This window comes from Bactrocera latifrons, unplaced genomic scaffold, assembly GCF_001853355.1.
Source record: "Bactrocera latifrons isolate USDA-ARS-PBARC rearing strain unplaced genomic scaffold, ASM185335v1 scaffold_128, whole genome shotgun sequence".
Lineage (NCBI taxonomy): Eukaryota > Metazoa > Arthropoda > Insecta > Diptera > Tephritidae > Bactrocera > Bactrocera latifrons.
The window spans coordinates 195,616-219,309 of NW_017534719.1; the positions used below are offsets into that span (position 1 = coordinate 195,616).

The following is a 23,694-nucleotide window of genomic DNA, read 5'->3' on the forward strand; positions in this document are numbered from 1 at the left end:
GGCTTATATCGAATACCTCCATAAAACGTACTTTTAACACGTATGAGTACTGCATTTATCTGTCTACGTGGACCACCGGCGTGGACCATGTAAATAAAATAGATTGGGGAATTAAAAATTTATATTTGTTGTAGGCGTTTTCAACATAAATACAACATATTTTTTATAGAACTTTCTAAAACCAAACAATTAGAAAAGGGTCGTTATACGAACTTGACAATCTTGTGCACACAATGTATAGAACCATAGATAAAATGCGCCGGGTAAAACGTGTTAAGACAGGTTAAATTAGTTTGTGCATAGATGGGATAAATGTATGGAGTGACTAGGAGAAATTAATTGAAATTTTTTTTTGTTTTTTTTTGAACCATAAAAAATTGTTATTGTCATAATGTTTATTTTACAAGGTTTTGGTTCATGCAGATTATTGTGTATATTAATATCAAAATTCGGTACGTAAAATATGAACTAAAGACTAAAATGATGGAACTTGCAATGGTACGCAAGAGGGGCTGCCATCTGTGGTTTACAAATACTTTAAAAAATAGGTGTGGCCCTCCCCCATTAGATTTAAAGTAGATACATATTTCAGAAACCATTCAAGTTATTTCAACCAAACTTGGTGAGGACAAGACATTTAGTGGCCCCTCGTAGAGGGTGAAAATAATCAAGGACTGTATCCACAGACACCGAGTCTTAGGACAATTTATCGGCTCCGTTCCCACGACAGTCGGGTCTACGAAAACCGGAACGGATCCGGATTTTTATCCGGCCAAGGACTGTCAACTCGGCAGAATTCTGCCGTTACAACAACAACAACACCAACAATTTATCGGCTTATCCATGAGATTTAATTAAGATATTATTACATCATACTATTAACATCGCTCAATATGTGACATACAGCACAGGTATCTTTGCTAATTTATGTGAACTTATAGCAGAAAGCCATAAATAGACACAACGAATGTTCGTTAATGAATTAGCGATGCGAATGACTACTATTTAGATTTGTGTGTCAAATTCTATGATATGATAAAAAAATCATAATTTTTATTTATAAATCTCTTAAATTAAAAAGGCGGATTATAACTAAAAACCGCGGAATAAAATAAGCATTTATAAATTGGAATCTTAGCAGATCTCAATTTATTTACTTGAATAGCATATTTTACTTACTGAGATAATTAAAATATTTTAGCAAAATATGTTCATATGTTTCGGTCTATGAATGCTTATTTATATACATAAGTATATGACAATCACACATACATTCATAAATGCACGTACGCTCATGCGTGCTTCTCCTTGATGCGCGCAAACAATTTCGCAAAGTCTACACTTTTTCGTTCAACGGTTACAACGAAGCAATTTAAACGATCGAAGACAAGGTGTCAGGGGGCGCACTAATACAGACTTTTTTTAGCTATTTTTTTAAACGATTTTATTTAAAAACTTTTGAAATTTGTATAAAGTTGGTAATATTTACACTTTTAAGTAAATGTTATTAAATTATGAAAATAAAGTATCTATATTCCTCAAAACAAATTAAGCAATGATGCTTTCTGCGGCTACAACTAAAAACACAGGTAAAGCCTTGAAAAATTATAAGAATACGCAAGAAATGGGGTACACTTAAAATACAAAAGCTCAAAATGACGGCCCATTAAAATACCGAAGTTCAAAATGCCGACGCATCAAAATACCGACAAAATTTAAATATGCAGCTAAATCAAAATATCGACAAATCAAACACCAACAAACCCAAATGCTGACATGTGAAAAATATTTTATCTTGTCTGCCTTTATTTCTATCGAAGAACAGAAAGAGAATTCTGTTGACGAAAGGTTATGATCCTGAGCTTGTTCGTGGACGGAGGCCGAAGGCTGCAGGGCCTCGAACGAACAACGCCACTTTTTCTTGATTTGTCGGTATTGTGATTTGTCTGTGTTTTGATTTGTCGGTATTTTGATTTGTCGATGTTTTAATTTGTCAGTATTTTGATTGTCGGGATTCTAAAATTCGAGATTTTGATTGTCGGCATTTCATTATACACCCTTTATGGGATACACTTAAAATACCGAAATTCAAAATGCAGACATATCAAAATACCGACAAATCAAAATAACGAAATCATACAGACTCCATAAAAATATTTTTGAAAAATATTTGCAAACTCAAGTTGTATAGCCGAGGACTTATTTTTCTGCAGAGCGGCGAAAGGCCGCCAACCCGAAAAGGAGTTCAACGTGAAAAAACTGATAACGCTCAGGTGTTGGTCCGACCAGGGTTATTTTTTTGAGACGCAAACAGGAGTTCAACGCGAAAGAACTGATCACGTCCAGATGCTGATCCGACCAGAGTTATTTTTTTGAAACCCAGCCGAAGGCCGCCATCGCAAAAAGGAGTTCAACACGAAAGAACTGATCACGCACAAGTCTTGGTCCAACCAAGGTAATTTTTTTGAAACGCAGCCGAGTTCAACACGAAAGAACTGATCACGTCCAGGTGTTGGTCCGACCAGGGTTATTTTTTTGAAACGCAGCCGATTGCAAAAAGGGGTTAAACGCGAAAGAACTGATCACACCCATTTCTTGGTCCGACCAGGGTAATTTTTTTGAAACGCAGCCGAAGGCCGCCATTTCAAAAATGAGTTCAACGCGAAAGAACTAAGTACACACCTCGAACGTACAATATCTTACGTATTATCTTGTCATCCCTTATTTCTATCGAAGAACAGAAAGAGAATTCTGCTGACTAAGGGTTATGATCCTGAACGTGTTCGTGGCCGGAGGCCGAAGGCAGCAGGGCCTCGAACGAGCAACGCCACCTTTTCTTCATTTGTCGGTATTGTGAGTTGTAGGTGTTTTGATTTGTCGGTATTTTGATTTTCGGGATTCTAAAATTCGTGATTTTGATTGTCGGCATTTCATTATACAGCCGTTTTTTTCTTTGAGATCTAGGAACCATATTAACCATTTATTTTATAAAAATTTCTTCTGTCCGTATTTCGAATTGCCAGCATTTTAGTTTGTCGCTTTTTTGATTTTTCGGTGTTTTAATTTGTCGGCGTTTTGATTTGTCGGCATTTCGATTGTTGGAATTATAAATTTCGAGATTTTGATTGTCGGCATTACGTTATACACCCGCTACGGGATAGACTTAAAATACCGAAGCTCAAATTGCAGACACATCAAAATACCGACAAAATTTAAATATGCAGCTAAATCAAAATAGCGACAAACCAAAATGCCGACATGTGAAAAATATTTATCTTTAACGCCCTTATTTCTATCGAAACATAGAAAGAGAATTCTACTGACTAAGGGTTATGATCCTGTGCGTGTTCGTAGACGGAGGTCTAAGACCGCAGGCCCTCGAACGTACAACGCCATCTTTAATAAAATACATAGTATTTTTTGTTTTTTTAATTACTTAACTAAAATTCATAAATTTAACATTCGATTAATACCATATTAACCTTTTTTAGTAAATGTACTTTACTTTAAAATTTCTTCTTCTTTTATTTTATCAATTGGAAACTAGCAGATCTAGTTTCAATTACTGTAAAAGCATAATTTATATGCATCACATATACATATATATATATGCATGTGCATTAAATATTGCTTGTTTATACGTGTTGACACAAATATTAATTCATTAATACACGTACATATGTGCTTACCTCTCCTTGACTTTTGCTCATTACTTATTATTTTAATTTTTAATCTGGACCAAACTGAACGCAGTGTGCTATACTAAAACTAGTTGGACTTTACCTCGGGCTAAACGTGACCTCTATTTTTTACTTTTATAGAAGGCGTGCATATACATATGTATACATTTTGCTTGTTTGTTATACATTCCTTACTTTAAGTTAAGGTAATTAAAAAGGTGTATATATTGTATGTATACTTAAATGTAAATATGTATGCAAAAACTGTAATAAAAATTAAATAATATAAATTAATATTGTTAAAACGAAAAAACTTATTCCATAACACATCTGGACTGTTCTTGAGGTGTAGAAAAAACTATTGCTCGGATTAGTCCGTCTCTAACTGATTCACTTGGATTGCCTACATTGAACATAAATTTTACCCTGTTACAAACAACATCTGGTACGCAAGTGTACATTGGATACCAACCAACTTTGTTGAAAACTACATACACCTTATATATTAAATTTCGATAAACATAAACTGGGCGATCAAACGTTATTTCCAGCAATGAATCATATCTAACACGTGATGTACAATGTGTGTACGTAAGTCTTGATCCTTGGATATCTTGAATATGTGCGTAGAGAATTTCTGTATATCTCTCGGAAAAACCGGCCGAATTCATAAGCTCTCCACAGAGAACCTGAGTCGGTACTTGCACTCCTGTATATATGTATATAATATTGTTAACGGTATTTAAAAATATGCATTATTAATTTAACAAACCTGTTATCCATATATTACTATCCACTTGAAATGTTAGTCCGCAATCAGTAACACTGGTATTTCTATAGTCAAATTGCTGGTTTAGCGTACGAACACAGTATGAACGTCGAGTGTCGTTTGTAGTTAAATCAGAGTCACTACCACCTTGGAAAGTACTTACGTTATTCGAAGATGCCTGCGGAGTAGTTGTTACAATAGAAGTTGTATTCCCCGCGAAAGTTTCAAATGGAGCAAATACTGCCGGACCATTTGATGGGGTGGGCCGATGGTATGATGGTAAATCTCGTTGGCTTCGCGATTCATAATATTCCCGACTTGTTCTCGAGCTGCAGAAACCTTCGGGCATGGGGCAGTCATTAATAGTTGGACTTGAAATTTTAATAAGAATTGCTAGAGCTTCATTCTGTTTGAGCAGCTTAGACCGCGCAGGACCTTCTGCAAATTGCTGAGGTGTGAGTGTAAGAAAACGTATCTTCTGAACAGCTTGACGTATAAGAGCTTCGTCAATTTCATTATTTGAACAAGAAAATGAGGCAATCATGCTTATTTCTGTCGATGACGGATTATTATGTCCATTTTTTTCTTCATACGTAGTGGAAGTATCATTTTCTACGACAACCACGTCTTCCACTAAATGAGAAGTATCAGAGTTTTCTTGGCGACTATGAACAAGGCTGGAGTCGTCTGGCTCCATTTTAATCTCTACAACTTCGGATGTGTTATTGTCTACATCAAAAGAGTGTTGCAGTGATCCCTTATCTAATGATGAGGATGGCGTCATAGGCATAATTTCGTTTTCAACAAAAAGTGCGCGCTCAGAAGCATATTTTACTAAAGCATTAAAAAGTTCCAACTCAGACGTAATATTCAAACGGTCTTGATCAAGAATAGCCATTAATGTTGAGATTTCTATATCAACAAAACTGGGATCAGCCAGCACATCGCGTGTATTTGCTGCTATAATCTAAAAAATAATTATATGTATATTTGATTTAATTAAAATATACATTACTTACACTCATACTACTCTGCATTAAACGTGGTTCATCAAATAATTTAGCAAATTCATATGCACGGCAAGCATTTTTGGGACTTAAATCTGCCCAGAGAAAATGGGTGCATTGCTCTACTACATAAGGCAGCATATACTTCTTTGCAACATAACACAACTCACAGGCCTTATCAAAGGAGCTTATGCTGATGCGATCTGAATATATATACTCTAACATAGCTTGAAAGGCATCGGGTTGAACATCAGGTATTAAAATAGGATCACTCTCATCCGGAAGATTACCATAAAACATCCTTTCAAAAACAGGTGAGGACATGGCTAAAATTAGTTTATGTCCACAAAGAATGCGTTGATTTGGGGCAGCCCCAACAAGAAATTTACAATCAGACCACTTCTCGGACTGCAGCAAGTAAAGTCCTCGCTCTTTTATTTGCTGAAAACCATTTTGCCAATCTAACTCCATTTTTCCCGATTATTCTATGAAATAAAGCACACAACAATTCTGTATATTTACAGAAATTAAAAAAAGAGATACAGTATTGCCATATCAATGAAATACTTTGTGTACAATAATAAAATAGTCGCATATTATACCTCGTTTACAAAAAATTAAATAGAGTTCTAGTGCGAATTATTTATTTTAAAAACGTGTTCAAAGTGTACTTTAACGCATAACATAATATGTATATTCTATTAGTTAAAGCATTCAATGTACAATTCTTTTTGCATAATATATGGAAATTTCACTTGCATGAGAAGTTACTATATACATTTCTATTAGTTAAAGAATTCAATATACAAATCTTTTTGCAAATTACCTTTTCATTTGTTAGCTCTGTAATAGCATAATTTCGGAAGAGCATTCGATTATAAAAATATTGTGGCTTTTTAAAAATAGTGTTGCTCTTCAATACTAGAAAATATATCCAAAGTGTATCATATTTATGTGACAGTCACAAAAATCTCTCAATTGAAAATGAACAGGTCTAATTAGCTTTTACATTTTGTTTTTAGGGATGTAAGTATACAAAATTGAAGGAAAATAAATATGTCGATAAAAAATATTAAATCTTCTAAAACATAGTCAAAATCGTAATTACCAATAAAAAAATATATATGTGATTTATATAATATTAACTTTGTTTCAAAACATTTCGAAATATATGTGAAATTGATATATATTTAACTTTTTCTTATTTGAATTGCTAAAAATATATAAAAAACGACAATCGATTAATATCTATGTTGATCTCTATAAGTGAATTATCAGTATATTTAAGATTGCAAACAGGAGTTCTTTTTAGTTTTGTGGCCTGCTAACTATCGGGGGACAAATTTGAGACAATCTTTTGTGACTAAAGACTGTGTTGTGAATAGCATGCTGCTTATTGGATTGCGCTATTAATACAAACAAATAACAAATCTCAATGCCGTATGTATGCACAGTACACTTAATAATGAGTGAGTCATAACAAATAGTCCTTGAAGGGCATTTTTTGTGGTTTTTGCCTTGGCTTAAGGAATTTTTCTTTATAGTTGACAACAGGAGCTAAATTTGACACCCAAATCAGATATTTTAATTCAAATTCAGAAGAACGAAGTAATAATATGTTGGAAGGCATCAGAAAGAAATTCTGGATCCGCTATTTGTTGACAGACTGTACATCATTTCGAGACTACACGAGACTACAATACATTGAAAGAATTAGCATGGAAAGTACATGGAGTGAGCACTCTTGAGTACCGGGTACTTTACACGCGAAGTGATTTTATGTGTGCGTTATACAAAATTTATTTTATTATTAAGTCTTAGAACATTACAAAAAGCGGAAAAATAGTTCCGCTAGGGAAAATTGCAAATAATGCATTAAAAAACTGTAAGAAAAGGCTAAGTTGCAAAAATCAACGGCAGAGAAATACCTTATTAAAAATGCGGCATAAGATTTGTCAGAAAAATTAAAATGATTACACGTAGTATATGGGAATTGGGGTAGTATCGACCCGATTTTATCTATTAACTATTATCATCCCACGTACTAAAAAATATTCCCTGTGTTTCTTTAAGACACCTCACACACAATCACCTATCATATGAAGAAAATTCAGCAGAATGTCCGAAAATTCTGGTAATAGTTAGATGGGGGCAGGTCAAGGTACCTAGGAGTTAGAAACGTTTTATTTGGATTTTGGGCAATTTTTGGTCATGAGGTGACATACTTTAAAGGAATTATTAGTGCAAAGTTTTAACCCGTTATATCAATTGCTTCCTCATTTCTGTATATTAACAATATCGTTTTATGGGGAGTGAGCGGTGATATTCTCCGATTTCTATGTACCGAGTTCTATGTACTTTAAACTTATTAGTGGGCGGGGCCATTTCCACTTTTTAAAAAAACGTTTGACCACAAGCGCTCCTTGCTACTTCGATCCCTTGTACCAAATTATAGTTTTATATCTTAACTTAGTTTAGTTATGGCCCTTTTTCGGTTTCCGGTTTTTAAGTTTATAGTTAATAATTTCGGTGTCAAACTTTAGTACGTGCCTATTAGGAGGCATTTATTTAAATTTCGTGTATCTGAATAATAGTACTTTTCCGATTAGCAACAAACCGCCACCTCAGGGCGTCAATGGACACATGTGCATTTATTATTGAATTTCTGTTGCCAACATAATCACTTTGATAAATGCGTATAACTACATTCCGAAGAGAAAATAAAAAGGCAAAATTAAAATTTTTTTACTTATTCGATTATCTTGTGTTTCTAATTAGCGGTCAGTGGCTGTATATAGTATATAGTAGTAGAGATAGTGATTTTACTAGTTTATTGCAATTTAGAGCTTTGCACTCGTATATTTAATACATATTATCACAATGTAAAATTTGGTTAATTCTAGCGCATACTACCTTTTAATTTTAGCATGATTTTTTAATAAAGAATTCAGGAAAGGCTGTGTTCGGTTGCAGGCGAAAATTGTATACTCTCGCAAATGGCCAACTATGACTATACTTGCGAACAAGCTTCCACACAATTCTATTAATATAATTACTATACCACATATGATACGATATATTTGGCATAAAACTCACTAACATATCAATCTGTATAAGGAGAATGGAGAAGTCTTGGAACGATTTTAATAATTTGACATTATTAAGATTTCAGGTCAAATCATCTTGTCATCTTGCTAATTTTGATATAAATTTCTAATTATTTATGTATCTCCTTTAGATGTAAGTGTTACAAGAAATCATTAGGATAATAACAATAGCAAAATAATTACACGCTGTTCAACATGTCGCTAGAGTATAAAACATATGTACATATGTTTGTATGTAAATGTAGAGGGTTTGCTAAATTGTTTACCTTAATTGCAAAAATAATTCTAAAACGTGATGTATTTTTACAACTTAATTTACAAGTCGCTCATTTTCGCTAAATATGTATTCGTAGTTTTCTATAAATAGTTTAGTTAGTGTATTCATTCGTCCGATATCACCAAATACAATTTGTTCTGATGTAAAAATGCATGGACCCCATACAATTGCCAAGTTAGATGCAGGCATGCGGTTTTCTTTACTGAAGGCGGCAACACTGAAAACAAAAATATATAATATAAATTGCAAATTTTTTCTCATAAGTATTTTGAAATTACTTCTTTAAATGGCGTATAAGAAACTTCAATGTTGCTCGATTAGGATCAGGCATTTCTTCAAGTGTATTTTTCAATGCTTCAATACCAACAGTTTCAAGAAAATTACGCCCGAGTTGATTATATATATGCTGGGGAATCAAAGGGTTGCTCAATTCTCGAAAGAATTGTTTTAATAAACTAGTAATAGTATGTATGTCATCAGCAACCAAAAGATTTGAATTGTAGACGAAGCTTTCGGATAGCTTTTTTTTCAATTCATCAATAGCTACTTTGTTGCCAGAAGCACGATATAATCCATCTTGTAATATAAAGTTTTTACGTTCGATATAAGCTACACAGTCCACAACAACACGTGGAACATGATGAACAACTTCACTCATTTCTAATTTTTCAAGTGGTGCCCCGAAAATTGGAAATTCAGGTTGCGCATCTGTTTCCAAATATAAACTTTCCGTTTTTGCAAAACGAATGATGTCATTTTGTTTCTTTTCGGATTTTGGTGAACGTATATTTCTATAACATAATAAATAACATAAAAAGTAATATTGGTTGAAATTCTAACTAGTTTCTGAAGATTGAACTTATTGAATTATCGGTTTTTTTTTTATTGATTAGAGCAGTTAAAAATTAATTAGGATTCAAAAGCGTCAAATCGAGACAATATTTACTTGAAACAAGTTTGATAAAATTAGCTTTAAGTGTTGTTCTGAGTCTAAAACAAAAAAGGTAAACGAAATCGTTCAAATCTTAATTTTTATGTGCCTGGCGTACTTAGGTTTTCTAGATAGATATTATAATTGTTACTTTGTTTCGAAAAGCAATGTACACATATTTTGCTTTAGCTGTGTATTATTCAAATATTTGGTTTTGTTACTTCAGAGCGAACACCCTCTTCCGAAACAAAATTTTACACCATAATGCCAAAAACTTAATTTTTATCATTTACATTGGTAGAAATCTTTGAAAAATGTATTTTGAATCATAAAAACAAAACAGAGTGGTAAAAAGTTAAAACACTTTTGACAAAATGTGGTTTTTGGCTGCGGACTTGTGTGGGTCAATGGATTGCAAAAAGCAAAAATTTGGATTTTCGAACAATGTTTTTCTAAATAATCGATTATATTATTATGAAGGTGATTTTAACATATTTCCGTAAATATACTTACAGTTTGAAGACGCTTCTTGGAACTGTGTGAGAAATGGAAAGGAAATTGAATAGGTTAAAATATACATTTTATTTATTTAATATATATAGATGGCAGTTAAGGTATTATTTTTGTTTGGGATGGAAAACTCATCTTGAATGACGTAATGAAGAAATTTCTTCTGCATGAAACGCAGACTGAAAATGTGTTATCGTTTCCAAGAAATTTTTTTTCAGGTAAAAGTCGTTTTATAGTTGCAAGGATGGTGAGATTGTGATTATAACAGTAATATTCATTGATTTCTTTTCAATTACTCCAAACGTTTCAGTAACAGTTTTATGTGTTCGTGCGCCATCTTTGTATTAACTTCATGTTACATCGTTATGTTAAACATTCTTGTGGCGCTCTTCCTTAGAAGCGATATGAACTTTTCAGTCTGCTTGATTCCATATGTTGTTGTAAGTAACAGGGTAATGTATATACTCACATTTACTGCGCACACGATCGGCAATGGTTTTTTTGTCGTCCACACTTTGTATATCCAAAATATTACCGGACGAAACACTTTTAATAAGCTGGGAAGCAGATAGTTTTGGAGGTGAAGTCTCATATTCAGTATTCTCTTTAAAGGCTTGAGAGCGCAAAAGCTCTTTCTCTGACACAAACTATTAAATACAGTTAATAAGCAGTTACGTTAACTACATACTTAACATACATTTAAAATAAAAATCATCAAAGTAAAGTTAAATGTAAATAATTATCATTTATTAAAATTTACACAGATTCCTCATTGGCGCGCCAATGGCCAGCCTTAATAATGTGGCACTGTGTAATTTATCAAAATCAATTCCTGGCTTATGAACACGGCACCGGCAACTTTAACTTTAATATAACAATCAACAAGTCCGAAGAGATTATGATTAAATTATATATTTATGTTACCTCGGAGTTTCCCTTTCTCTTACGAAACAAATTTTAACCATAAAACCTTTCATTGTATCCGAATGATTATCGAATGATTACCTGATATGTATCTCTTTGAAGGGATCAAATTTAAAAAACATTGTTGACATTTTAAGACTTAGCTTATTCTAAATGCGTTGGGATGTAATTTTTTGATATTAAAATGGCTTGATCATTTAAGTTTTTGAATATCCAAATTGTGACACCGGCAGGGAGTTTCCCTTCGAATTTTCGCAATTGTAGACCTATATGAAATTAATCTACGTATAGTTACTAATAACTATTTAACTACAAGAAGTAAGCGTGTTCTTTTAAATTAGGCGTATCGTACCTTCAACATTGTTGTAAACAGATAAAGCCGCTTCGTTATGATTCCAAATATAGAAACAAGATTTTTAAATTCCTGTTACTCAGGATGGATCTTTTTTCCTTATGATTCCAAATTAAATTAACACTCTTTGACTTAAAAAAATAATGACTTCTAACCACTTCATTAAAGGGGGAGATACCTTTAGAATTTTTAAAAAATTAAAAAAAAAAAATTTAGCTCTAACCAATTGAAAAACTATTCAAAAATATAGTCCCGAAGTTTCTTGGTTTACTCCGAAAATTATCGAAGGAATAGGGCCTAGAAGCATTGCACTTCAATTTGAGGCTCGTTTCTTCGAAACTAAATTTTTTCATCCGGCTGTCAAAATTTCGAGGGATTTATTTAACCGATTAACTTGAATTTTGGTCTCGAAAAACACATAGAACACAGATTTGCGTCATTTTTTTTTTTTTAACAAAAGATTATTTTTATTTTGTAGTTCAATAATACCTCTTAATGTATACATACATATGCACAAAAATCGGATGTGATCTGTTTTTATTCTTCCATAATAAAATTTGAAAAAATTACCTTTTTTGACGGCATTTAAGGTAACCCCCCCCTTAAGATGTATGTACTTCATTACAAACAATTTGAATTGAGTGCTCTCTTCGAAATGTTTGGAACAAATTCCCTTATTCAGCTTTCTTTTTCGAATTTCATCAATATATGTTACCAAGTTTTGTCATAAAATGTCTAATTTACGTCTGAGGATAATAACGCCGTTATCCAAATTTAAAGAGAAATATGTAGTTCAAACAATCGCTTATTTTTACTCACCAAATCATCTTCATCTTCAATGTTTGACATATTTAATAGGTTTAGTTTCCACGCATTTATTGGATTCAATCTAGAGTCTGTGCTAGGTTCATTATTTACACATGTTCTGTTCGTTATTGTTGATGCAAATGCTATGTTTTGATGATTAATATTTGATGCCGGTAACCAATTAAAAGTAGGTGTATTCGTTGGTTTCAATTTTCCGTTGGCCTTATTGTAAGAAAGAAAGTTTGCATTTTTATTTTTTGCAAAATAATACGATGATTGGCTATACGTGTAATCATATACAATTGCACGAATTTTAGGCTCCTTTAAGCTGAAAAAAATGCATACTGTACGGAGGAAGGGATGTTGAAAATTTGAGTGTGATGATGCAGTAATGATGTCAGAACTCGAAGCACTTGTGATTGTGCTATTACTCTGAGAAATTGTGTTGTGTGATGTTTGTAATGATATCAGCTCGCCTGCTCCGCAGTTTTCATCAAACTGTTTTGAGAACATAAATTCGTCATCGGTCTCCCAATCTCCATGATCTTCTCCATTGTCAGATATAACAAGACATTGAATTGAAGAATCTATTGACATACGTTGCTTCCTATTATGCAAATACTTCGAATTACAAGTTCGATCACTCAAATTATAATATTCAGGATCACTGTCGTATAGAGCCTCTCCAACGGTTTGAAACTTCCAAATGGGTTGGTAAATGTCTTCTTCCTTTGCTTTTATTACAGAGTTTCCTTCAGTGGGAGACGAGTTATTTTTTTCATCACAAAGGCTATGATTATTTGAAATCTTGGTTCCAATGTTCAAATCAATATCTTCATTTTTATTATAATCATAGTTGTTTAGTTTATAGTTTTCATCCAGATCTAAATATTTCCCTTGAGCTTTTCTACTTCTTTCCAACGTTTCCTTAGTTTTTGTACGTAGAACTACTTCGTCATTGCTTTTCATACATTTATTTTTAACCGTATTTTGTGTCGCACTTAATTGCATACTCTCATTCTCATTAACAAGAAAGTCGCTCTCCAAACTACTACTTTGAAATGCCATTGGAATAAATTTCGTAACTTGCTCGCTCACTGTGCTGTCAATTGGTGCTTCACCATAAATGTTCTCCCCTTGTTTATCATATTTCCATAAACCTCTATGTCGCTTTACTGACTCATTCAGTACAGCCCATAATTTAAATGATATTTTAAAGTTATTATAATTAGACAGCACCTTCAAAGCACGTTTAACATTGAAGCTCCACGGATTGAAATTATAAAGAAGCCAATCTTGAAACCAATTAAAGTACTGCAGTCGATTGGAACACAAATGCAAGACTTTTGTATTAAGACTATACGATATTAACACATTGTTAATTAAACGCACAAAGTTGGTTTTTGGATTTTGATTGTTCACTTCGTATATATTAAATGAATTGTTGCAAAATTTTCCTTTAATTTCGAAAAAATAACCGTTTATTTGTTTGGTGTACTGCTCGCGTGCTTTGTTGTACGTATTGATCATTTCCGATTTTTCCTTATAACTTCTTTCACATTTTTCTTGGTTAATTTTGATTTTAGTTCTTTCTTTTGATACCCCTCCACCACCTAGCCAACCACAATGATAGCACTTGCTTTTGATCACATTGCAAGTTGAAAAGCAACTAGTTCGACCTTTTTCGGCGGTAACTGTTGAGAGCGGTTGATAATTCATTACCGCAATCTGACTGTGTTCGGAGGGCCATTTGGTTCGCTGCAGTGATGATCGTATTACAGAGTTTGCTGCTGATAATGTGTTGAGCGAATAATTGGAATGCTCAACAGATGTTTGATACTCTCTCTGTTTATGAAGTATACATTTTGCTTTGAGATTTTGTTTAAATACATCCACCATTGTCTCAAAACGATTTTCAATTTGCTTACTAATATGAATATGACTTACTATATTATTTGTAAATGTAGAATTTTCTTCTTCTGCGTTTTTATCAGTGGTCGTCAAATTAGTCATTCCTATATCTAAATAGAGGGGGGAAACAAAATCGTACATTTTATAACTTGAAGCAGCATCCGAGTATGTGTGCATCAACACGCTTCTTGATGGAAGGCTCTTAGGAATACATAAACCGTAATCGCCATCATCAAATGATGTACCATGACTGTAATAATTATGAACTTGTAGACGCAGCAATTCCAACCAATAACAAACGCTTTCAGACAGTGGAGTGTGAAGCGTTTTATAATCTGGTGTATTAAAAGGACGAGTTGGAAAATGTTTTAGAATTTTGGATGATTTGGTTAGTTTCCTCGAAGCAGATGAAGATACAATAGAACTTTTGTTGTAAACGGGGCCTAGATCTCCCTTTAGGAATTCATGGGGTTTAGACGCAGTATGATTACAAGTCACTTCTAAAGGAATTTTACCAACAAAATGTTCGCTAAATTTTAATCGGCCGTATATATGCTGCTCTCTCCGGAATGCATCGTAGGTCGTTTTCTTTTGCTTAAAATCGAGTATTCCTTGATTACTAAATACGTTATTTGATGGGAAAACATTAGGGCGTTCTTTAACGTTATACATTGCCTCCATCCGTTTGTGTTTTTTACTTGAACATTCTTGTTTAGGTTTTGAACTTTTCTTCAATGACCCCAAAATTCCATAGAAGAATTTAGGCTTATTCAAATTCTGAAAATACAATGTTTTTTGCTCTTTTTTCATAATTTCAAGTTTTTCTTCTTTTGATGTTTCCATGAATTTGTCATGTCTTATGCAGAATTGACATTCTTGAGTATCATATAAATTGGAACAACAAGAACAAATATTTTCATAGATATTATCCTCAGAGTTCACATGATTTTTATTTATTTTTCGCAATCTTTCGGATTTGTTACTTTCGTGACCTTTAACCAAACATATACAAAAGTCACACAAGTAATTATTCCCTTCAAAAATGCCATAACCACATCCACGACACAAGTTTTCATAGATAATATCATTATTTTTCGCTGTTCCAAATAATTTTGTGAATAGTAGTTTTTGGCTTGATAATTCGTTAGGTTTAATATTGTCGTATATTGGCTGCCTTTTTTCAATCAGCTTCGAATTGAAGTCATATACCGTAAAATTAAATGCACTTTCGTTTCCATAGCTATTGTCTCCATTGGCTCGAGTGTTTTTTGGAAAAACCATTTTACCATACACAGTACTATTTTCCTTGTATTTTGCAAAGTTTGGACTGTTCTCATACATAGTAAAGATCTCTTTTGATATTTTGCATTTCTGAAAGAAATTTATTAATATTTATAATTGCTCACTTTTCCTTCAATGCCGTGTATGTATAATTATGCAAGAGAATGTTAGAATTAAAATTAATTAAGAATGATAAATGAATTTATATGCATAAAGGCATAAACACCATTTCATGTTAATACATTTGCACTATGTGCATATTAGGGTGTTAGATTGTTTTTTTCTTCTCGAGTACATACTTAAAATGTTTGTATCTTATATTGAACAAAAATTGCTACAAATTTTATCCGGGTTTTATATAAATAAATTTCATATCTGTTTTTATTTTGTTTATTAAATAATTTACATCTCTGAAATAATTCACTTGATGAATGTTAAAATCTCTTGCTCCATCAATTCCTTTCAAAAATATGTGATATACGAGAAAAACAAATTTGATCCTGGTTTTAAATAAATAAATTTCACAAAATCCTATTTGTTTTTATTTTGTTTATTAAATCGTTTACATCTCTGAAATAATTCACTTGATGAACGCTAAAACCTCTTGCACCCTAATTTTTTTTTCAAAAATATGTGATGTACGAGAAAAACAAACAGGTAGTAGGTAGTTATGGGCTCAAATTTTCAGATTACTTTTTAAACATAAAAACACAAAATTTGGGTGTGTCGGCGAAGAAATAAAAAAAGGACTTTAAATGAAACGTCCCAATGTACATATGTATATGCATATGTATGTACCTACATATATGTATACATACATAGATATGACTTACTCAACTAAGCCGCACCCAAAGCTTACTTCTAATTAATGTTTTAACGCGAATGTGAACTTGCAATATAGACGCATAAACAGTAATTAAACATATGACAAATTCGTACTAAGCAGTATAGTTTTTAATAACATATAATTTATTATATATTTTGAATGTATGTACATATGTACGTGAAGAATTTAAGTGAAATTTACTTTTTTTTACAAATCCAGAATTTTGTTCGATGAGTTGCGTATATTTTGAAAGCGAGAGGCTAACTGAAAGGCTTGATCTGAATTTGGAGCCACGCTGCAGCACCCAGTCTCAATGATGAGCTTACAAATACCACATACGAGGTGTGTTCAAAAAGTATCGCGAATTTTGTGTTTTTTAAAAAATTATTTATTTATTCATGAATATCTATTTTGTCCCTTCAAAGTAATCACCATGAGATATTATACACTTGTGCCAACGGTTTTTCAGCTCCTCCTTCGATGCCGTCTTTATCTCGTCAAGAGAAGCCTAACGTCGTCCTTTCATGGGCCTCTTCAGTTTGGGGAACAAGAAAAAGTCACAGGGGGCCCGATCTGGGGAATACGGTGGCTGTGGTATCATTAGTGTGTTGTTTTTGGCCAAAAAGTCGCGCACAAGCAACGATGTGTGAGCAGGGGCGTTATCGTGGTACAAAAGCCAATTTTTGTCACATCTTCTCGGCCTTCTGAGAACATTTTGTACCACCGATAAACGTTGCTTCGGTCCAAGGTAGCTTCTCCGTATGCCACAGTCAACATTCGGAGTATATCCGCGCATTTAATTTCGTTTTTCACACAAAATTTGATACAGGTTCTTTGATCCATTTTTTTGAGTAGGTAAAAATCGAAGACGATCCAAAACACGTGCAAGCAAAGCAGCTGTCAACAATTAAAAGAACATTCAAAATGACCGAGCTTGTCGGCATAAGTGAGAGACATGAGTACCAACATAATAACACGAAAAATTCGAATATACGTAACCCGCGAAAATTCAAAATTCGCGATCTTTTTGAACACACCTCGTATGTATACGAACAAATTTCGTTTTCTTTACACACAAATAATAATTGTGCAATGAGAACACTAGAGAAGTACCAGCGTCAATTTTCTTATTCTTTTGCTTAAATGTTTTTCTCTGACAATGTTATTATACGCGAGCTCAATCTGATACCCATTCTCGCAAATGGAAGCATACGTGTGGTTGTATACAATAATGATAAAGCACAAGATCACGCCCTGAAAGTACTGCTATCTTTTTGTTTTTACTGGACAACCAGCTGTTCGCAACGTGACGTCATAAGCGAAATTAAAGTAAGACAAAAGTTAACTCTGGCAAAAGGAATTAGCTCGGTTAAATTAACATTTCTGAGTTCAAACAGAAATGTGAATTGTAGGGCTACAGAAAAGTAACGGTGGATTTTTACACTTGCACTCAAAAAAGTGGACTCTGCACCTTCGCACTCCAAGCCAATGAAATTTTGCACGGGATTTATAGTCGTTCGAAAATTATGAGGCCGCTGAGCAAAACTCAGCAGCATTAATAACTGAAGATAATGGAGTTTTTAAAGTGTCTTACAAAGTTAACGAACAGATCGAAAAGGATTTCAACAACCGAAAATGAGTTTTCCGAACCAGTTGAAAGCAACAACACTTTAATAAAAAGGTAAAACAATAATGATACAAATCAGGTGATAGATCTCATCATTATGTGCACGATAATGTTCAAGAACTATGTAGGTTGCCTTTTATATTTCGGAGAATATTTTGAAAAACAATAAAGCGATTTTCAATTATAATTATAATTTTGTTTTCTAATCCCGAATTATAAAAAATAACCCGCGTATAACTAATAAAAATAAAATTAATAAGTCCCTGAGACATTTCGGTTACCTTTTTCGAAATTTCACTGTATTTCTTAATTTAAGTTTAATAAAGTTGTGTATGTATCTAAATGAATTCAGTTTCAAGACTTTGAAGTTTATTGTTTTTTCGCAATATTACCCAAAATACTCTTGCCTTTCGTTTATATATGAATTTGTAAATATGTATCTATGGTAAATGCTGAAATCAAGAAATAAGTGAATAATTGTTTTCTTCAAATTATTAAATTGTTACGGAATTTGACATAGTTTCTGCAGGCAATTCGCCTAAAGCTTAGTTCAAATTATTCTACCTATATTCTGATAGTTTTACTATATTTGACATACCTTTTGTTTTCTACGCTTCGTTGTATCAGTATGACAGAGAGGGAAGTTTTATGTGAATGAGCCTTTAAGTTCGGGGGTAATTAAACATTTTATACTTTCGCAATTTGCAGGTATCAAATCCAAGGAAATACTTACAAGTTTACCTTTATATTGTTCCCCATAAAAAAAGTAAAATAATATTCATTTTAATAAAAATAAAATTTATAATATTAGTATTTTAAATCAATAAATTTATTTTTATTTGTTTTTGCTATTGGGTTACAAGAACACTGAACTTAGGATACCATAATTGCTGTCATTTGCTTTGGTAAGTTTGCAGAATATCCAATTGTTTTCCAATTCTCAATAATCGTCTTACTTAAATTAATTATTTTTAAACTGAAAAGAAAAGAAAAAATAAGTCTATGCAGTACCAATATGCAATATGCAATATGCAGTACATATATCCATATAACTTGTATATTAAAAAATTATTAAATTTATTAATCGAAAAATTTTCAGTATTATGTAAACATTCCTAGACCCAAATGTCGCAATATTAAGCCCTTAAATCCTGTTTCCGACGTCAGAACTCAACGTCCGGTTAGCGCTTAACTCGTTGTTGATTTGCACTTTTAAAACATCTAAAACCTCTTATAATCCATCATTGTGAAAAGTTCTATTCTGTTAGGACTTGGTTAAATAATTATTTATATTTCACACTCTTAAACTTTTCTACTAAAAATAAGAAATGTGATAAATTTGATTACATATTTAAAGAATGAAATTGAAATACAATGCCAGAATCGCTTCAGTTTCAATTGCAACATTTTCTGATTTGGAAAATAAAGTGGTGTATTTATACATCCATTTGAGAAACTTGTTGACGTTGCTCCTTGCTTTGTTAAAAAATTTTATGAAACTGTCTCTATCACAAAAATTATTGATGTATATATCAACAATAAAAACAATTGTTATAGTTTTCGTGGTAATTATTATTTAGTTATATTTAGTTTTTGTAGTAGTGAGTTCTGCCATTACGTATGAGAAATGTTTGATCCGTTTCCACGACAGCCGGGTCTACGTAACTGGAATGGACCCAGATTTTTATCCAGCCAAAGACTGTCACCGCGGCATCATTTCTGAAAATTATTTCAGGAAGGTTTTCTACCGCAATTAACTCTGCTTTCAGTATTAACTCAGTTGCCGTATCAATCTACAAATATGCCAAACCTCATATTGAAAGACTTTCTGACCGTGTGAACACTGAAGCCACTTGACACTTGTCGCTCAAAAGAACGTATCGAGAAAGGCTTAAATGCAAAATATATAGAGTTTCATATATTTATGTACATGATCAGGATGACGAGATGTGTTGAAATCCTATTGACTCTTTGTCTGTCCATGAAAGTGATTACTTGAGGAAAAATTGTGATAACTTGCGGAATCTTTTCTTAGGAACCCTATCCGCCCTGTGAAAATAAGAGAATTCGGGTTTTATCCCCGCCCACTTCTCATATAATGGTTTTGTTAAAAACTACTAAAAGTGAGAAAAATCTATAAATAAATGCTCTAGAGACAAGAAATTTTACACCCGAGATGAAAGACGTGACACTGCCTCAATTTTGGTGAAAACCCATATCTTGGGACTTACTTGACCGATTTTAACCAAATTCGCTAGGTAATACTATTCCGGGTTCAGAGAATAATTACTTCCATCTGATTCTTTCACTTTCCAGTATTCATCAAAATAAATTCGTTGAGATTCGCTACTTTATGGCAAAAATTTTTCAAATCGAACCAATATTAATAAAACACCAGATACCGAAAATGTGGACTCCAGTTCCTAATGCGAACTCATCTGTAAGATTTATTATAGAAATGCGGAGAGACCCTTTTTCTGATAATAGTATGCCTGTATGTCAGAAATTAATTGAATCGAATCAGTTATTTCTTAGCCCTTTATTATGCTTAATGTAATGATTTTGAGACTTCTTTCTGACTTTACCCCGTATATGTATCTGAATAAAATTGTTAGAGCTAATAACGGTGCATTTTTGGCCTAAAATGTCTAAAATCAGCCTTAAACAATTTGGGGATGTATCCTCATGAGGGCTGAATTTACCAACTGTTGCCAAAGATACCTTCTTTGCCCACCCTGGCGTTAAAGTCGCCAAGCACGATTTTAACATCCTAAGGTTGACAGCTCTCATAGGTGCGTGCGTCGGGGCGTGGGCACAAATCAGCGATATGTTGAAGAACTTCGCTTTGATGCGGATCATGGCTAGACGTTCATCAACCAGTGTGAATCACAGTACTCGGCGACGGAGTCTCTCTCCCATCATGAATCCCTCTGACAAATGTAGTAAATCCCACAAGGACCTACTCGCCTTAGTCCTTGTCCCGACCATCGCATTTCTTGGATGGCGGTGATGTTAGCCTTTATTTTCACGCGGACATCAACCAGCTGKGCAGCGGCATCTTGCCAATTAAGGGACCGGACATTCCAGGTGCACGCGCTCAAATCGTAATCCTTATTTCGTTTGCCATGGTCGTCATCAAAAGGGGATCTCCATGGCAGTTTTTTTACTGTTCATTAGGGCCTTTTTTACCCAGCGTACAACCCTGTTTCGCCTTCTTACTTTAGCATATACTCCATAGTATAATGATTTTCTAACAAACCTTATGCCGAATATACTGGCCAGTGTATAAATGTATATTTATAAAATTGCTTAAAAATACATTCCAGAGTATACGTGAGTAATGTCAAAAGTTTGATTGTAATCCATCCCGATTTCGTCGAACATATACAGATTAAATTCTTTCGCGAAATTTTTTAAATAAAGTTTTACCAGGCACCTGGAGGTATTTCCTCGGGTTTTATCCTGATAAGTTGCAAAGTATGAAATGTTCGGTTACACCAGAACTTAGCCATTCCTTATTTATTAATTGATTAATGATTACTGCTGTAGACTATTACATGACTTTCAGGAGAATAAAAAACTTTGTGATCCACTGAGAAGGTAAACAAACAAACTGAAAAAATACGTACGGAATATATCTACCTTAAGCCACTCGTGAATTAAAAATTTTTAAAAGAACATTAAGAGTTCATCAGATATTTTACAATTTTTTGTCCATTACCTGCATATGAACGATTTGGTTCCTGACCGAGCCAAAATAAATATTCCTAACTATGTTTACAAACGCATATTGAAGAAAAAATTGTTTTGTTAAATATTTACCTTTGACATTTGGTTGTAGTATATTTGAACTTGCATTTTGGAGAAGGCATTCAAAATTTAGATATTCAATGTTTTCAACATCATTATGACATCATTAGATGCTATGCATACTGCTTCGTGACCTTAACCCTCGCAAATGCAAACAAACATTCTCACACACTCTGCACTGGAATGAACCTAAACAGCGAGAGCGCAACTTTTTAACTCTCAATATAATATCTCTTTCAATATAAGTAGAATGGATTTTACTTTGGGACACTAATAAAATATTTCGCATTCGGCAATCGGCCCTCAATCGTATTCACCTGATTTCACTAGGTATCTACTCTGCTCATGTTTCAATGCTATTTAAACATGCAATGACATTTATAGTTTACAGTACTCACCGAAACAATTGTTTTATGATCGTCATTTTGGTTTTACAATTTTACTAAGTCATATTTAATTGATATTATCTATTACCGCCATAAAATTATTAGTTGCAAACTAGTATTATTTGAACGATAATACCATATACAGTCATGTCTACGAACATTAACTATTTTGTGAATAAAATATATTCATCGGATTTCAATTTCGATTTAATTTATGTTATTTGTAACTTCAAATGACCACGTCTGGTTTTATTCACGTTTAAAGAACAACTAATACTAATAGTTAGCAAGTTCAAGCAGTAATCAAAATTTAGTATAAATATAGCTTACACACCTCACAAATACAAACAAAGATAGGCATGTTAAAGAACAAACGAACACGCAGCCCGACTCAACTTGAACTCAAAGTAATTATTTAAAACTGGTCGTGAAGCTGCGCTTGCTACTAAAGTCTTTCGTTCGTCATTTCATTTGGTTATACCCTCTCAATCACCTTTACGGACATGGTGTCTTTCGCACTAGATTTTATGATTTTTAAACAACAAAAGGCGTCAAGTTTTTATGTTTATGGATTGGTGTGGTACTTAATACTTCTTTAGTTTGAAACATTGTAACTAAGAGTTTTGCAAAAATTGCAATATGAATATAAAGTCGTTTAATTAAAAATCAAATATATGGTGTAGTTTTTATGTAATTTTTGTTCTTCCAGATATTTGGTGATTTTCAATTTCCGAACTTAGTACCCAGGGAATTCCAATATGCCAGCGTAATTGAAAAATTTAGAGATAATAAAAAGAAACATCTTCACGAAGTAAAACCAGGGATATTTTCCAAATATAAAGGTTATAGGCAATCCAGTTGTTTGTCCATCGACACATATGCGGAAAATCACATGAAACGATTTTACACTTTTGCAACATGTTATTAGAAAATAGTATATGTTTGTGTCGCCTTTTTTTAAAATGACTTTTAATCAATTCAATTAAGCCTCCACGACTTCCTTTGGAGGTATAACTGAATACGATGAACTCATTTTACGAGTACTTTTTCACTAAAATATTGCGGAAGACCAATTACCTCAAATAACACAACAAGAAGTGTTCTAACGGTGTTAAATCGCAACTTCTTAGAATCCATTCAAAGTCACAATTTTTTCTGGCGTTGTTGTTGGTATTGATGCTGATTGCAACATAGATGAAATTTTTCTTACAATGAAATTCGTAGTAGATTTAACCCTAAGACATGAAAGATCAATAAACAAACATTCAGGGAAAAGTAATTTGCGATCGATCTGAGGTCAACAAAAAAGGGAAGGATGTGAATGAAGGGTTAGACTTTTTTGCGAATAGTTCGAACTTTTGGGTTTTTATTTTTACAAATAAATTTTTTTCCTAAAACTTGGTGGAAACTTACGTTGTTATTTCCCAAACAAACTGCATTTTGATACTCTTGCAACCAGTTGCCACAGAGTATTATAGTTTTTTTCACC

The 23,694-nt window shown here is 33.0% G+C and overlaps 2 protein-coding genes and 2 long non-coding RNA genes across 6 annotated transcripts in view; 1 reads left to right on the plus strand and 3 right to left on the minus strand.

Moving 5' to 3' along the window:
• Positions 1-1,505: 1,505 nt before the first annotated feature.
• On the minus strand, positions 1,506-5,927 carry LOC108978832. Its single transcript, XM_018949302.1, has 3 exons — positions 5,469-5,927; positions 4,453-5,416; positions 1,506-4,389 (listed from the first exon to the last, which is right to left on the minus strand). Exons 1-3 carry the CDS (start codon positions 5,925-5,927, stop codon positions 3,995-3,997), a joined length of 1,818 nt encoding a protein of 605 aa, XP_018804847.1. The 3' UTR covers positions 1,506-3,994.
• A 2,066-nt stretch (positions 5,928-7,993) lies between these two features.
• LOC108978833 lies at positions 7,994-16,655 on the minus strand. Of its 3 annotated transcripts, none has more exons than XM_018949304.1 (6): positions 16,584-16,654; positions 12,377-15,646; positions 10,751-10,928; positions 10,285-10,306; positions 9,119-9,631; positions 7,994-9,057 (listed from the first exon to the last, which is right to left on the minus strand). In XM_018949304.1, the coding sequence occupies exons 2-6, from the start codon at positions 15,614-15,616 to the stop codon at positions 8,874-8,876; spliced, it is 4,137 nt and encodes a 1,378-aa protein (XP_018804849.1). In that variant the 5' UTR covers positions 15,617-15,646; positions 16,584-16,654; the 3' UTR covers positions 7,994-8,873. The 3 variants fall into 3 exon arrangements, with proteins under 3 accessions (XP_018804849.1, XP_018804850.1, XP_018804851.1); XM_018949305.1 differs by lacking the exon at positions 16,584-16,654 and adding an exon at positions 16,390-16,511; XM_018949306.1 differs by lacking the exon at positions 9,119-9,631 and having other exon boundaries at positions 16,584-16,655.
• A 770-nt stretch (positions 16,656-17,425) lies between these two features.
• Positions 17,426-23,694, plus strand: part of LOC108978851 — an 8,119-nt gene continuing 1,850 nt past the window's right edge. Inside the window, exon 1 of the long non-coding RNA XR_001994140.1 lies at positions 17,426-18,063. This is a non-coding gene — a long non-coding RNA (uncharacterized LOC108978851). The remainder of the gene's footprint in view (positions 18,064-23,694) is intronic.
• On the minus strand, positions 18,817-22,457 carry LOC108978850. The gene is made up of 2 exons (XR_001994139.1): positions 22,218-22,457; positions 18,817-18,985 (listed from the first exon to the last, which is right to left on the minus strand). It is a non-coding gene; the product is annotated as an uncharacterized LOC108978850 (long non-coding RNA).

Coding starts and splice junctions, on each gene's coding strand:
- LOC108978833 (XM_018949304.1), bottom strand. CDS start 15,616: ATGTATGAGAACAGTCCAAACTTTGCAAAATACAAGGAAAATAGTACT. Junction 10,307..10,750: donor CGATCGTGTGCGCAGTAAAT/GTGAGTATATAC, acceptor TTTCTCACACAG/TTCCAAGAAGCGTCTTCAAA. Junction 9,058..9,118: donor CTTATACGCCATTTAAAGAA/GTAATTTCAAAA, acceptor TTTTGTTTTCAG/TGTTGCCGCCTTCAGTAAAG.
- LOC108978832 (XM_018949302.1), bottom strand. CDS start 5,927: ATGGAGTTAGATTGGCAAAATGGTTTTCAGCAAATAAAAGAGCGAGGA. Junction 5,417..5,468: donor TAATGCAGAGTAGTATGAGT/GTAAGTAATGTA, acceptor ATTATTTTTTAG/ATTATAGCAGCAAATACACG. Junction 4,390..4,452: donor TAGTAATATATGGATAACAG/GTTTGTTAAATT, acceptor ACATATATACAG/GAGTGCAAGTACCGACTCAG.